Here is a 14703-nt window from a genome sequence, read left to right on the forward strand (position 1 = left end):
TCATCAACAACATTGTGGAATTATACTGACTTGGAAGGCTGTGACACTGGCATTACCATTACGTTTAGGGGAAGGGAATCTTTGTACCTTAGAACTACATGCTGAAAACATTTGTAGGCGAAATTCCGCAAGGCCTGAGATATGCTTCAAAATAATGGCAGGATGAGATGGACAGAGATAAAGCAAAAAGACTAGTTGTTGATCCAGCTGTTGAAGCTGGATGACAGGCATATGAAAGTTCGTTACACTATTAGCTATGTCTCAAATGTCCCCATAGTTTATTTATACATATATATTTTATTTTTTTTAATGTGTATTTATTTTTTAGAGAGAGAGCAAGACAGAGTGCAAGCAGGGGAGGAGCAGAGAGAGAGCGAGACACAGAATCCGAAGCAGGCTCCAGGCTCTGAGCTGTCAGCACAGAGCCTGATGTGGGGCTCAAACTCACTAACCACAAGATCATGACCTGAGCCCAAGTTGGCTGCCCAACCGACTGAGCCACCCAGGTGCCCCATATATATACTTATTTTAAAGTTAATGTGAGGTTGGATTGTTCCATCTTAAAATGGCTACCACTGGGTTTTCAAACAATCCAAGGAATTCATCTAAGTCATAGGCCCCCTACTTTTTTTTTTTTTTAACCCTTCTCTAGTTAACTGATCGCAAACTTCAACAGGGTCTATTTAAACCAGGCCCCGAAGGAGCGCCTGGGTGGCTTGGTTGGTTAAGCTTCCAACTTCGGCTCAGGTCATGATCTCATGGTCCTTGAGTTCGAGCCCCGCGTCGGGCTCTGTGCTGACAGCTCAGAGCCTGGAGCCAGATTCTGTGTCCCTCTCTTTCTGCCCCTCCCCTGTTCATGCTCTCTCTCTCTGTCTCAAAAATAAATAAACGTTAAAAAATAAATAAATAAATAAATAAATAGGCCCTGAAATTCTCACCCGGAACAGTCAGTACTAACCAATGATGACTACACTGGGTAAGAAGAATTCTCTGGCTCGCAAACACTAGTCTTGTCACCCTAGAGCAAGCATATTACAGCAACTGATCTCCTAATTACTTAAGTACCCACGCTTGTATTCCTGAAGCAGGGGTGTTTCATCAAAATTGTTAGGTGACATCCTACTAAGCACCTGAGGAATCCTTATGGGCTTCTACCGAAGCTGTCTGTGGTCAGTGGGGATGCCTTCTTGCCCTTATAACTCAAGGGAGTACCACTTTCCATCGCTAGGAAGATTGTATCCTGGATTCCTTCCTAAGGATCAACACTAACAATGCCAAAGGCAACAAGAGTCCTACCAGATGCCCAAGAATCGACAGAAGAACTTTACGGTCCTCAGTAATTCACCAGGGTCAAACCTCACCGGGACAGTGCTTGATTTGAAACCGGAGAGCTTATCATACCATGGATCTCTGAAAGGCCACTCTCAGGCTAAGATGCAAAAAAATGAGATGAAACCAGCGTGCTGTCCCCTCACCCAGGCCACCTACAGGGAGAGTGGGATAACTCACAGAACACCTGTCAGTGGCTGAAAGGCACTGAGTCAGACCCAAAGTGCCATCCGTGGATCGTACTTATTATGAAACCCAAAGGCAGCCAGATTTGAACAAGAAAACGATGAAAGAATTTAAAAAGGAGGTGAGGGGCGCCTGGGCGGCTCAGTCGGTTAAGCGGCCGACTTCGGCTCAGGTTGTGATCTCACGGTCTGTGAGTTCGAGCCCCGCGTCGGGCTCTGTGCTGACAGCTCAGAGCCCGGAGCCTGTTTCGGATTGTGTCTCCCTCTCTCTGCCCCTCCCCCGTTCATGCTCTGTCTCTCTCTGTCTCAAAAATAAATAAACGTTAAAAAAAATTTTTTTTAAAAAGGAGGTGAAGAGCCTCTAATCCCCGGAGACACACTGAAGAGCACTCAGCCTGGACCCCTGAAGCATCTCTCTCAGCTGTGAAAAAGCATTCTGGTACATTCTGAGAAAAACGGTTCCAAGCCTGCAGACTGACAACGCACTTTGGCACAGGAAAGGCTCCACGATGTCCTGAAAGTGAAGACACCTGTCTGTGTTCACATGCTTTGTTCAGCCTCCTTCGGTGAGTCCTTCCAGGAACTGCTCAAGTGGCTCTGAAGTTATGGAGACTGTTCTGTTCTAGCGAAGAAAAGCTAGGACAGAAGTGAGAGCTCAGCCCTTCGGAAGGCAGGACCTGTGGCAGATGGGACTCAAGGGACTAATACCATAAAAAGCTCTCCCTGAGTCAGTCCCTCCTTCCCCATGAACTTAGTCCCCCAGACCCTCTGAGAAACCTTACCTGTCTCTGCTTCCTTCCTTCATTGACCAAAATGTGGAACCGAAAGAAATCTAAATTAATAAATCTAAATAAATCTAAATAAATCTAAATTAAGCTTTCTATGAGAGACCCCTAGACTTTTCTTTCTGGGTTCTTTGTGGGCCTGGGCTCAGGAGACCAAAAAGAATTCTCTGGAACAGGAGCCCCAACACGACAAGGATTTTTGCCCCCTGTGTTCACGGTTATACCCTCCTCTCTTCAGGAGGCAGTCGTCATTCTGAAACTAAGGTGATCATTTTAAATAATATCCCTTGAAAATGCAGAAATGTAAATTAGGCTACACATTCAGATCTACTAAAAAATTCATAAACCCTTCTACATATGCTAGTTTATTTCAAAAAGCAGAAGGGGGGTTCTTTTTTTTTTTTTTTTATGAAAGTGATGCATTTTGGTTGAACTGGGAACGTGTCTACTATTTCCCTGCAGTAAATATCCTGACAATATTATCATTAAGTAGAAAAAACATCTCGACCTCCCAATTAACCATTTTCAAGTGGCTGTTCCAGTGACATATTTTTGGATTAAGAATCCGGGTTTAATTCAACAATGACAAGAAGCCTAAAGGCCAGTCCGTGTGGTCTTACCAGGCCCTTTCTTAAAATGAAGATCCTCCCAAGGTACACTGACTCAACATCACCCATTAAAAAAGAAATCTGGGAAAGTCAGAATGGAAATGCATTTAAAATATTTTACAAACTAAAATCCCGAGTCACTTTAAAAGTACCCACAGTCTTTCCAAGTAGAATAATTCTCAATTTTTTTAAACACGGTCTTGTTTTCTTTTAAATATCCACTAGCCAAGTAGAGCAACAGAGAGCCAATGCCCCTCCCCCCCACTCCCCTTGGCACTTCCAAAATCGCCAGTGTTTTCCCCAGAAGCCAAATCTATATTAGGTTCCTTCCTATAAATACTTCCTTCCAATAAAAAGACAATACCAAATAATTTCCAAAGTTCTTTGTGATAATCCCTCTTTTGCTCTGAGTCTTGCTAAGCAATTCTGCTTACTGACCAACCTGCATAGGTCATTCTATTTAAATTACTGACAGCCTGGGATTGTTTTTGAAGAATTTTTTAACACCCTTTGAAATAACCTGAGTCACCTGGGGTAAACCCAAAGGAAGCTAGGTGTTTTGCCTCACTCAAGAACTTTAAGATAACAAGAAAGGAGTAAGGGTTTCTCCTCTTTTAGTTTTTCCTATTATTTTTTTCCGCTTGGTTAGGAACAAGACATTCCCTGGCAGGTGCCATCATATATACCTTTTCCTTTTTAAAAAAAATTTTTTAATGTTTTTATTTATTTTTGAGACAGAGAGAGACAAAGCATGAGCAGGGGAGGGGGAGAGACAGAGGGAGACACAGAATCCGAAGCAGGCTCCAGGCTCTGAGCTGTCAGCACAGAGCCCGACGCGGGGCTCGAGCTCACAGACCGTGAGATCATGACCTGAGCCGAAGTCGGACGCTCAACTGACTGAGCCACCCAGGCGCCCCATATATAACTTTTCCTTAAGCGATTCACTTTTCCTCCAACAAACAGCCACCTTCCCCCCACCCCAACTGCTCATTGCTTTGGGAAGGGTAGTAACCAGTGTCCCTAATTACCTTCTAATTACCCTATAAAGCAGGGCTGTAGAACCCAGGGCAGAATCTCAACATGTCCTAAACCATCCAGGACCCTTATCAAGGCTTGGGGGTTTTGCTTGTTATTGTTTTGGATTTGTTTTTTTTTTTTTTTTAAAAACAAATGAATTTATGCAGACGGCTACAAGCCTGGATTATCATCTTACTCGACATTTAAAATCTGCTAATAAGCAAAGAACCAAAAATCATCTATGACCACTATTGGAATTTGAGCCTACAAAATCTGTAATCTCCCTGGCGGTGATGAGGCAGGCAGGGGAGGGAGGGTAATCAGCCCGGACTTGAAAGTAACTCAAAGTACATATCCGTGGACCTCCTCTGGATTTGCATTGTACATACACAGTATGTGTAATACATGCAGAAGTGAGGTCTGTACTTTTCCATTTTGGAAAGTTAATGTCTCTGAATAAGTAACCGCTTGACCAGATTACACTTAACAAAAATCTCATCACATACGGCATTATAGGAAATACGGCAATTGCTGAAGAATAAAAATCCTAAGAAATCACCCTATCTCACCTTCCAGCGGATTCTTTCCATGGGAGTCTTCTGGCTAACTATAACCCTTTCCTTTTGGATTCATACCTTAACCAGTTCCTTAACCAAGATTTAACTCAGGCCCCAGATCTTCCTCTGCATCAGCCACTCTCCCCCAGAAGTGATGCCTCTTCCTCTAATCCAGTGGTAATGAATATGCATCCTGGCTTCCGGACCAGGGCTGTTCTTTAAATCTTATTACAAATCGTATTACATTAGCACCCACCCCAGCCCTTATCTTCCCACAGCTCCTAGGCTCCTTAAACACAGGGATCACATCTCAGACATCATCACATATTTCGGCATGACAAGTGAAATGGTGTGATCAACGGGAAGCTGCTGAACTGCAATTTCATTTCTACCGCCTTCCCCTACCGGACGGCGGGCTGACCTGATACGTACATCGAGCCATGACCATGAAATGACCAAAGGGAAAGGACAGGTGGGAAGGGAAGTCCGGCTGGTGGGTAAACCACAGAGCCAACAATCCACCCCCGAGTAATCAAGGGAGAAGGACTCCCCTCGTCCTTACAGATCTCTCCGCCTACACGCAGCAGCGCTGGCTTTCTCTCAAAAGTATCCGTCAGTTGGGAGATCAAATAGCAATTCATTCTTAGGTGAAGGTTAATTATGATCGATTCCAGTTTCTCTAGACCTCGAACTTCCTTTCGTTCCTCTTACCTTGGCACTCGGCTAAAGTTATCTCGCCGCACGATCCATCTGTGGCTAGATACCCCCAACCCCCAACAGATCAACAACCCGCTTTGAAGCTGCGAGCTCTTTATTGGCTATTTTCGGCATAGCCAAAACTGGTGAAGAGTGGTGGATCATGTTCGAGTCGAACCAGAATTTAGGGAAGACTCAACGCAAAGCCAAAGCAGTGAAGAAGGAAAAACGGCTATTTTATTCAGAAAAGATTCCAGGCAAGCCCGGAAAGGGGTCCTCAAACCAGCTGAGGTAAGCAGGGCCTAACCATTTCAAAATGACAATTATTTGGCTTTCCTCATATTTGCAGCCAAGACCCTATGACTAGCTCTGGTAATGCAATTCCAAACCTCAATCAAAGAATTTTCCCTAAAAAAAAAAAAAAAAAAAAAAAAAGGCTCAATTTCCTTCTGGGGCAATTTAAACTATTTTCATTGTGCCATTCTTCACTCACATATTACAAATATTTGAAGACTGTCATTCATTAAAACTTCTTCACCTTATCTTCTCTGGCCTAATAAATCCAATTTCTTTAAGTTGCCTTCAAAGGGCCAATTTCCCAAAGCTTTAATCAACTCTGTGTCCTCTTCTAAGCCCAAAATGTCCATTCTGTTCTCTGAGAAAACCAATAAACATCCTTTAAAAACGGCTTAATGCCGGGGCACCTGGGTGGCTCAGTCGGTTAAGCGTCTTACACTTGATTTCGGCTTACGTCATGACCTCATGGTTCGTGGGTTCTAGCCCCGTATCTGGCTCCATGCTGAAGGTGGAAAGCCTGCGTGGGATTCTCTCTCTCTCCCCCTATCTGTTGCTTATACGATTGTTTCTCTCTCAAAAATAAACTTTTTGATAAAGGTGTAACCCAAAGAATGAATACAGAATTATCCTCCTGCTATATATTTCTTTTCACAAAAATTTCCTTTTCATCATATGACTGATACACAACACACAATTCTTCATAATCCTCATATCCCACCATTGATATTACACAGCTAAGTTGTGTTGACTTTTGGGGTTTAGTTTTGCTCTCATGTGGACCTGACCGCCTAAGAAGAATCTCATTTGTATCTACCATCATGTCTGGGAAATGGAGTTTCAAGTTCATGCAGCCTGTAAATAGTCAATAGACAAACACAACAGTGTCCAACATATTCCTCCCCTCAAACGGGATGCTCCTCCTCTGACTTTATTTCCATCAATTCCATGGTCCCACCAGTTCTCCCAGTCACCCAAGCCTACAATAACTCCCGCTCCCCTTAGCCTCAACCTCATCAACGTCTGACACACCCAAGATGCCTATAAATTTGCCAAGTGAATTCAGTCGGCTACCTTTATCTTCTTCGTGTCTCGTTAAGTATTTTCCCTTCTTTCCAGAGCACGCACCCTAACACCCAGGCCCTCACCCCTTCACCCAGAGGCCATCTAAAGAGTCTGACTGTCCCTCTATCCAGCTCCCCTCCCCATCAGCACAAAGCTTAGCCGTGACACGAACCATCCTGGAAGAGGCCCCTGAGAAACTCTCCTTGAGGTATTTGTACACCCGTGTTCATATCAGCATTATTCAGAACAGCCAGAAGGCGGAAGCAACCCAGTGTCCATTGGTGGATGAATGGAGAAACAAAATATGGCAGAAAATTATACATGTGCATATGCATATGCATACATACATACACATATACATACATTTCCCTCCCTAAGAAGGAAGGAAATTCTGACATATGTTACAACATGGATGAACCCTGACGACATTATGTTAAGTGAAATCAGCCAGTCACAAAGACAAATACCGAATGATTCCCTAGCGTAGTCAAATTCACAGATACAGAAGATAGAATGATGGCTGCCGGGGCTGGGGGAGGGGATAACAGGGAGCTGGTGTTTCATGGGCGCAGAGTTTCAGTTTTGCAGGATGGAAAGTGGTCTGGGGATGGGGTTCCACAACAATGTGAATGTACTTAACGCGGCTGAACTGGACACCTAAAAATGATCCAGATAGTAAATATTAGTGTGTGTCTTTTACTAAAGGGTAAACACACACACACCTCCTTCAGTCTTCATTACCTACAAGCAAGGTGGCCCAAGTTTTTCGGAGCAGGTTGGGGACTGGATGGCAAGGTGGAGCAAGCGGTCCTGGCCTAGTAAGCAAAGCCCAGAGAGCCACTACTGGCTCAGATCCACCTTAGCCCTGACCTCTAAGCTCTTTTCAGAATCTGGACCAAACGCAGCATTAAATATCCCCTCCCTACAGTGCTCCTTGTGGCGAATCAAAGAGCAAGGTGGCCCAAGTTTTTCGGAGCAGGTTGGGGACTGGATGGCAAGGTGGAGCAAGCGGTCCTGGCCTAGTAAGCAAAGCCCAGAGAGCCACTACTGGCTCAGATCCACCTTAGCCCTGACCTCTAAGCTCTTTTCAGAATCTGGACCAAACGCAGCATTAAATATCCCCTCCCTACAGTGCTCCTTGTGGCGAATCAAAGAGGCCACCTTTCCAGCCTCTTCCCCTCCCTATCCCCTCCCCCCCCCCCCCCCGCAACCATCACACCAAGTGCAAGGACTGACAATCCTCAAATGAGATCTTAATGTCTTATCCTCTATTTCCACATCCCCCATTTTCCCAATCGAAGCCTCACCTACAGCCACTCTACCCTCTAACGCGCAGAAATGAATCTCAAATATTATCTCCCACATGGACACTTTGAAAGATCTCTGATCGCTATCATCTGCCCACCAAGACATAAACGTCTCTCTTTTGAAATCCTGCCTGAGCACTTTGCACTTCTTTGGACACCAAATGCGATTCTGGTCAGACGCTGTGCTCTTACTCCATCCCTCCCCCACCTCTAGCCCACACCTACAGTCCCTGCAAGGACCAAGGCCTAGGGAATCATAGATCTTTGTTAAACGGAGTCTGACATGTTTATTGAGCATTTCTTATGTTCAACGCACCCTATAAGTGCTAGAGAACAGGAGATATTAAACCCAGGAGCACCACTGTGTGTCTAGCCTGGGGCAACAGCCAAGTTCAGCAGGGTCCCTCACTCTTAGGGAAGGCAGTCACAGAAAAGCCGCTCACTCTTCAGGTGCTTTCAATGCTGCATCACACAGGGTTCATGGACCCTATGTGAGCTACCCTTACTTACTCACCTTGAGAAAATGGTTATTTTACAGAGCTTTCCCCTCCTAAGCTTGCGTCCAGAAATCTAATCTGTATCCACTGAAAACGGGCTAAGAACAAGGCAAAACAAAGAACCAGGGAGGAAAGCAGGCATTGCTTACTAATGGTAGACTTAAAAAAACAAACAAGGGGCACCTGGGTGGCGCAGTCGGTTAAGCGTCCGACTTCAGCCAGGTCACCATCTCGCGGTCCGTGAGTTCGAGCCCCGCATCGGGCTCTGGGCTGATGGCTCGGAGCCTGGAGCCTGTTTCCGATTCTGTGTCTCCCTCTCTCTCTGCCCCTCCCCTGTTCATGCTCTGTCTCTCTCTCTGTCCCAAAAATAAATAAAAAACGTTGAAAAAAAAAAAAACAAACAAAAACTAGACATTAAATGTATACATTTCATCTTTATACCATAAAAACTCCTCTACATAATCTGGTTTTAAACTATATCCAATTTTTTTTTTTTCCTGATACAAACCTGCAAGAGGAACAATAAAATCAGCCTAATAGTGAAGTCCCTGTGCTGTCCCCATCAAGGACACCATACTAGGCATGTTAAGTGGGTGCCCTCACTCACTCTCTTCGGGAGCCCATGCCATCATCTCTGAGTCACATAAAAAGAACTGAAGCTTATGGAGAAGTGAAGAGTCTCTTCCCAGATCACACGACCAGCAAGGGGCCAAATGCGTAAAAACCCAGGTTGTCCCTTTCGAACCTCGAGCTCTTAACTCTGATGCCACCTGTGCTGGCTAACAATTCAGCTTCAAGTTTGCAAGCGTCAAAAACCTAGCTGTCAGAAAGATATGCACTGGAGATACCTAACAGTGTGTCGTAAGCAAAATGTTAAGGCTAAAGCATAAGGTGAATGGAAAAATCAGCAGATGTGAATGCTTTCATTGGAGAAATCCTCTGGGTTGTTTGTCTTTCTGGGAGGAAGGAGAAAAAAAAAAAAAAGGCCAAGATCTGTTCAGTCCCTGAGTAGTGATTCCGAATTGTTGGGTCAAAAGCCATATAAAACTCAAAAATTAAAGTTTATTTCACATTAAAAGCTGTCACGTTAGTACTTACTGGTGGTACCTACTTGCAAAGATTACAGAGAGAAACCGGCAAATTCTACATAGTCACAGAGGTTACTCGTTTATTAGGTGCCGTCCCATCCCAGACCCTGTGCCAAGCATCTGTACAAGAATCTCTTCCTAATCTTTAAGACAATCATATTAGAGTAGGCATTATTTCCATTTCTGGAATAACAATAATTCCTATTTTATAGATAATAATTATGACTGACACGTATTATGTTTGTACTTAAAGTGTGCCAGGCAGCACGATCCTAAAAATTTATTATGTAGAAGCACGTATACCGGCACAGAGAGGTTAAGTAATTTGCCAAAGTCACACAGCTGAAACGAGGATGAAAAAGTAAGTTCAGCAGGGCAGCCGACTTGCTCCAAATGTGTCAGCCATGGGGCCAGCAGACTAACACAAGGCTGTCTTCATTCCCCAGGCCTGTGCTCTGTCCGCTAGGTACCAGCATGGTCCCATCTGCACTCACCAGGGCCTAAGGCTAAATGCCTAAATGTCTAAGGGCAGTAGAGAGTGGTATTGCCTAGTGTCTCCTAAAGAGGACTGGTCCCTCAGTTCAAGAAAACAGAGAAATCGAGTTCTTGACATAAATTCTCCAGATTCTTAAGTATTGCCTTGATGTTTCCTTAATAAAGCATCACTGGGGGGGGGGGGGGGGGGGGGTACCAAACAGGTTCATGGATTATCAGCTTGTAAGCTCTACTTATTCAGAATCTGAGGTCAAAAGATGGGCTGTTTCATGTCCAAAATGTCCAAAACCAGAGGTACTACAGGCCAGGCTTACTCGGTCCCTTCACTTTCAACAAAGATTTACACTGGCTTTGCCCTGGATTCACACTTGTACCTCTGCTAACTCCCCAGTAGGCCCTCCTCACTCTGGATTTGCAGCCCCCAAAGCTCTCTATTCAGGTTACAGAAACTGCATATGAAATTTTGCGTCTTTAAGGTCCTTTCAAGTGTCTTTCAATCCCTTGTTTTGAAAGCTAACACACAGGAATGCGGCAAAATAAAGCACTTCCCACGTCCCAGTCTGTCAACTGTTAAACTAAATTCATTCTGGATCAGGCTGCTGTAGCCTTGACCACAGCCTTTCAGGGGTTCCCATCCTGCAAGGCCAGCTCCAAGAATTCCGCTCAGGGCACCACAGCTCATTTCCTGGTGTCCTTCTTTAATCAGCTGGGGGAGACTTGAGGAAATGAGTCAAAATCCTAAGAGCGGCTTCTAGCAGCTGTCAACAACAGCAGCAAAATCCATCATCAAAACAACACCTGTACGAAAATGCTCTACAAGGGAGCCCACAAAAACACTTGGCCCATTTCTGACGAGAATCTGTCTGGGTGGTAAATCTCTAAGGGGTAAACTGCCCTTCTAGCTCATGGTGCCCATCCAGGGTGAATGACCAGTGGTGTTAACTCATTCCTGGGAGTTTTCGCTTTCACAAAGCATGCCCCAAGTATATGACGTGAAGGCCATTTTTTTTTTTTTTTTTTTGGAAAGGTGGATGGCAAAATATCTCAACTGACTTTTCTACCATCGTTTTAGAGACAGTTTATCTTCATTTCTGAGGGCTTCTGGAATGGCACATCTAACACATACAGCCCTCATGCCCAGGGTCGAGTGCCAGCATACCCCCCAGACAAGCTACGTTTAATGACTCCCCTTCCCGGTGAATACTTCCCTCAAATTGAGAACACTTTCACCCACACATCCTAAGAAAGGCAATTCTAGGTAATGACCTTGACCATCCTGTATTCCCAGAATCTCCAACGATACCTGGCATATAATATGTGTTCATCAAATAGTTTCCAATGAATCTCACAACTGATTCTGTTAAGGCATGTGAATGGTATACAGTTGGGCATATGGGGCTAATCTCAGGCTTTACCACTGACTATTTGGGTAACTGACTCAGCCTCAGCCAATTTCTCCGGCTATGAAATGGTAGGAATGGTAACAGCACTACCTCTAGGGCTTGTTGAGAGGACTAGAAACACCATGGAAAGGCCCCAGCATGGGCCTGGCCCAGTTTTGAATAAAGAACAACTATGTACAACAGACACATAAAGGGAAAGTTAAGGCATGTCAGAAAAATGTGTTGTAATAACACAGCATACATAATTTATCAAGTCATAAGAAAAAAATGTGTGGATGAGTGGGAAAGACGAGAATGGGGATGTGACTTTTCTGGGATCCCTTTCCAAGACCATCATGTTATTCCCAACAGGATCACATCCAAAATGTCCCGTGTCCAGCTTCTGGCTCTGACTCTGGCCTCACACCTGCAGGAACGAGGGGAAAGTATGATTCACTATTCCTTACAGGCTTATCTTGCTGGGCACAGGTGTTGTAAACACTGAGGGGAGCAGTGATGGGGGGTCCTACAGAGCCCGCACCTCCTTGATTGAATTCAAAGGGAAACCAGGCACACATGTGGATTGAAGAAGACTCAGGATAAACCACACCTCCCCGCTTCAGCGGGGGCAGGGGACCAGGAGGCTACCCCCCGTGGTCCCTGTGACCAGAAAAGGCAGAGGAATTTCAGGGAGACAGAAAGGAATCGGGGAAGGAATTCAGAAAAATTGTAGTCTACACTCAGAACATTGGAAGAGGAGAATGTGGGACCCAAAGGGTCGTTCCTGATGCAGATGCTTCACTGTCCTCTTGAGGAAATTGGGATCTCCAGAATTGAAACGACCTGCCAAGGGCACACAGCTAATAAATGGCTGGAAAAGGAGAACCAGAAGGGCAGCACTAGGCTTTGTCACTATACCATACTGCCCCCCAGGAGCCAGACCTTTAAATTCCCTTTGCCAAAAATCTGTTCGAGGAAGCCGGATAATTAGGAGGAGGAAGGAAGCAACTGATTCTTTTAATTTTAAAAACGGGGAAACTATTCTGCCCTTGTCTTTCTAGTGCCCTATTCGGGTCCACACGCATAACTGAAATTAAAAATGCCAAGGCACAAAGACGTAAGGACCAAATGTGTCATTTGAGCTTAGAGCGGTCAAATCCGCCACGGAATCTGGGCACTCACTTATAATCTCTCTCCCGCCCCCGCCCCCCCCCCCCCCACACCGGTCCAGATGCAAGGCTTCTCTTCCTCCACCGGAAAGCCCTCACAATGCCGTTCAAGCCCGTGAATGAAGACGCTACACCTTGAGACTTTATGGGAAACTGACCGGTAGTTAATATAGTACCACAATAGTACAAAGCGATGCTTCCTTTTGTAGCCCGTGAATCCCAGTTCAGACTCACTTTCTGCCCACTGCATCAGCGAGGTAAGCCTTGAAGGTCTTTAAAAAATGACCTGGGAGAGAGCAGGGTTTCAGGGGTTACCTGGGCGATCTGCACTCGCTCGCGCACTAGCGACACCCAGAAAAAAAAAGGGGGGGAAGAAGGGGCAGGAATCGGAGGGCTTTCAGGAGCCTGCAAATCCTCCTCCTCCACCTTCAGACCTAAGTTCCCGCGCAGATAAAACCGGATTTTCACTACAGCTTTAGGATCCAAGTAAGATTTTGCAGAAAGTTCCACTCCATCTCCCACCCCCGCCCCAGGCGGCCCTTAAGTAGTGTAGCTATCACGTGGGAAGGGGTGTTGCAGATCTCAAAATTCCCAAAGAAAACGGGGACCCGCAATTACGGGTCGCAGACACCTATTCCAGCGGCTTGCAGAGGCCGGCCAGCCTGTCTGGGCATTCTGGCCAGGCCCGGGAGGAGACCAGGTCGAAGACCTGAGCGTTCCAGCGCACGGTCCCTGCCTCCTCTCGGTGCAGGCGGCAAACGCGGCCACCAGCCGCTCGGAGGCGCGTGGCAGGAAAGAAACGGCACCGCGGCGGAAAGGGGCGAGCCTTTGGCATGGGATTTACAAAAGCAAAAAGTCTGCAACCTAGCGGCTGCTTTCCACACGCCCAGCCCAAGTTGTCCCTGTAGCCGCCACCTCTAGGTTCGCGGGGTCCGGCTCCAGAGCCGCACACAGCGCGTTTCCCAGGCAAAATGCCTAACGGGAGGGCCCGAGGACACAGCGAGCAGAGGCGGCAGCGGGTCGGTCCCCAGCTCTGGGGCACAAAGAGCGCCCGCGGTTTGGAAAGCGGCAGCCACAGAGCAAAGAAAAGGCTCTCCAACTTTGCCCTCGGCGCGGCAGAGAACCTGCGGGCTGCTCCTCCAGTGCACCGGTCACACACGCGCAACTTTTAACAAAAGGAAGCAGTGGCCGCGCCTCGCACCGCGGAGATAACGCGCTGGGTGCGGACCCGGGACCCGCCCGCCTGTGCCCCCGCGCACCCCCGGCACAAAAGCAACCCCGAACTCGAACGCAGCCTGTGGCCGCACCTCACCCACTCTTGAGCCCCCTAGCTGTCCTCCTTCCCGGAAGACCCCCAGCTCAGCGCCCCCGCCACCAGCGGCAGGGGCTCCTTGCACAGGTGAGCGAGGCAGGGCGCAGGAGAGTCCCGGGGACGCCTCGAATCTTCCCGGAGGCTGAAAAGCAAGGGCACCGGAGGGCCGTCAGCCACCTCTGCCGACGAACCCCTGCGGGTTCGAGCCCTGGGGGCACAGGCTGCTCCGGGGCGGGGGTTGGGGGGGGGGCGCGGCCCCACTGTCCGCGGCGCTCTCCCACCTGTCTGGACGCGGAGCAGGAGGAGCAGGACGCAGAGAAAATCCCAGGCGCCGCGAGCGCCTCTCATCGCGGTGGCTGCGCTGGGATCGGAGGTCCGTTCCACGTTCCTGCTCTCGCCCAAGTGCACGGAGCGCGGCAAAGCCGAGCCCCCAGAGCCGCGAGCGCGGAGCAGCGGCCCCTCCTCCCAGCGCCCTCCCCCTGCGCGCTGGCCACGCCCCTTCTCCGCGCCCCTCCTTGCCTCCCCTCCTTCCCTCCCTCCTGGGTCTCGCTCCCTCCTGGCGGCGTCTGGCTTCTGCTCTTTCGACGTGCTAATCCCCGGGGGCTGAGCCGGCAGGGAGGAGGAGGGCACGCTGGCCCTCGCCGCCAGTTCCTGACCCCGGAGCCCCTTCATCTCTCCACCTCTCCTGCTCCCCTGTGATGTGGTCTGGCGATCAGAGGCGGTTCCCGGACGAGGGAGGTGCTGCCCGCGCGCTTTGTGAAGCCCGGCACCCAGTGCACATTAGGGCACGAGCCCGCCACCTGGCAGGTGCTCCCCAGACAATAAAGGTCCAACGCAAGGCCCTCGAGCACGCTCCCGAGGGAAGAGAGGGGACGCCGCTGGTGGCGGAGGTGGTGTGGAAACCCACCGGAATTGGG

General features: G+C 47.8%; 1 protein-coding gene across 2 annotated transcripts in view; it reads right to left on the reverse strand.

Annotated features, from left to right (window-relative positions):
• Positions 1-14245, reverse strand: part of KIT (KIT proto-oncogene, receptor tyrosine kinase) — an 88425-nt gene extending 74180 nt beyond the window's left edge. For both annotated transcript variants that reach the window (XM_047856485.1, XM_047856484.1), the window contains exon 1: positions 14068-14245. In XM_047856485.1, the coding sequence (XP_047712441.1) occupies positions 14068-14134 (67 nt within the window). In that variant the 5' untranslated portion in view covers positions 14135-14245. The remainder of the gene's footprint in view (positions 1-14067) is intronic.
• Positions 14246-14703: the final 458 nt, after the last annotated feature.

Source organism: Prionailurus viverrinus, chromosome B1 (assembly GCF_022837055.1).
Source record: "Prionailurus viverrinus isolate Anna chromosome B1, UM_Priviv_1.0, whole genome shotgun sequence".
NCBI lineage: Eukaryota > Metazoa > Chordata > Mammalia > Carnivora > Felidae > Prionailurus > Prionailurus viverrinus.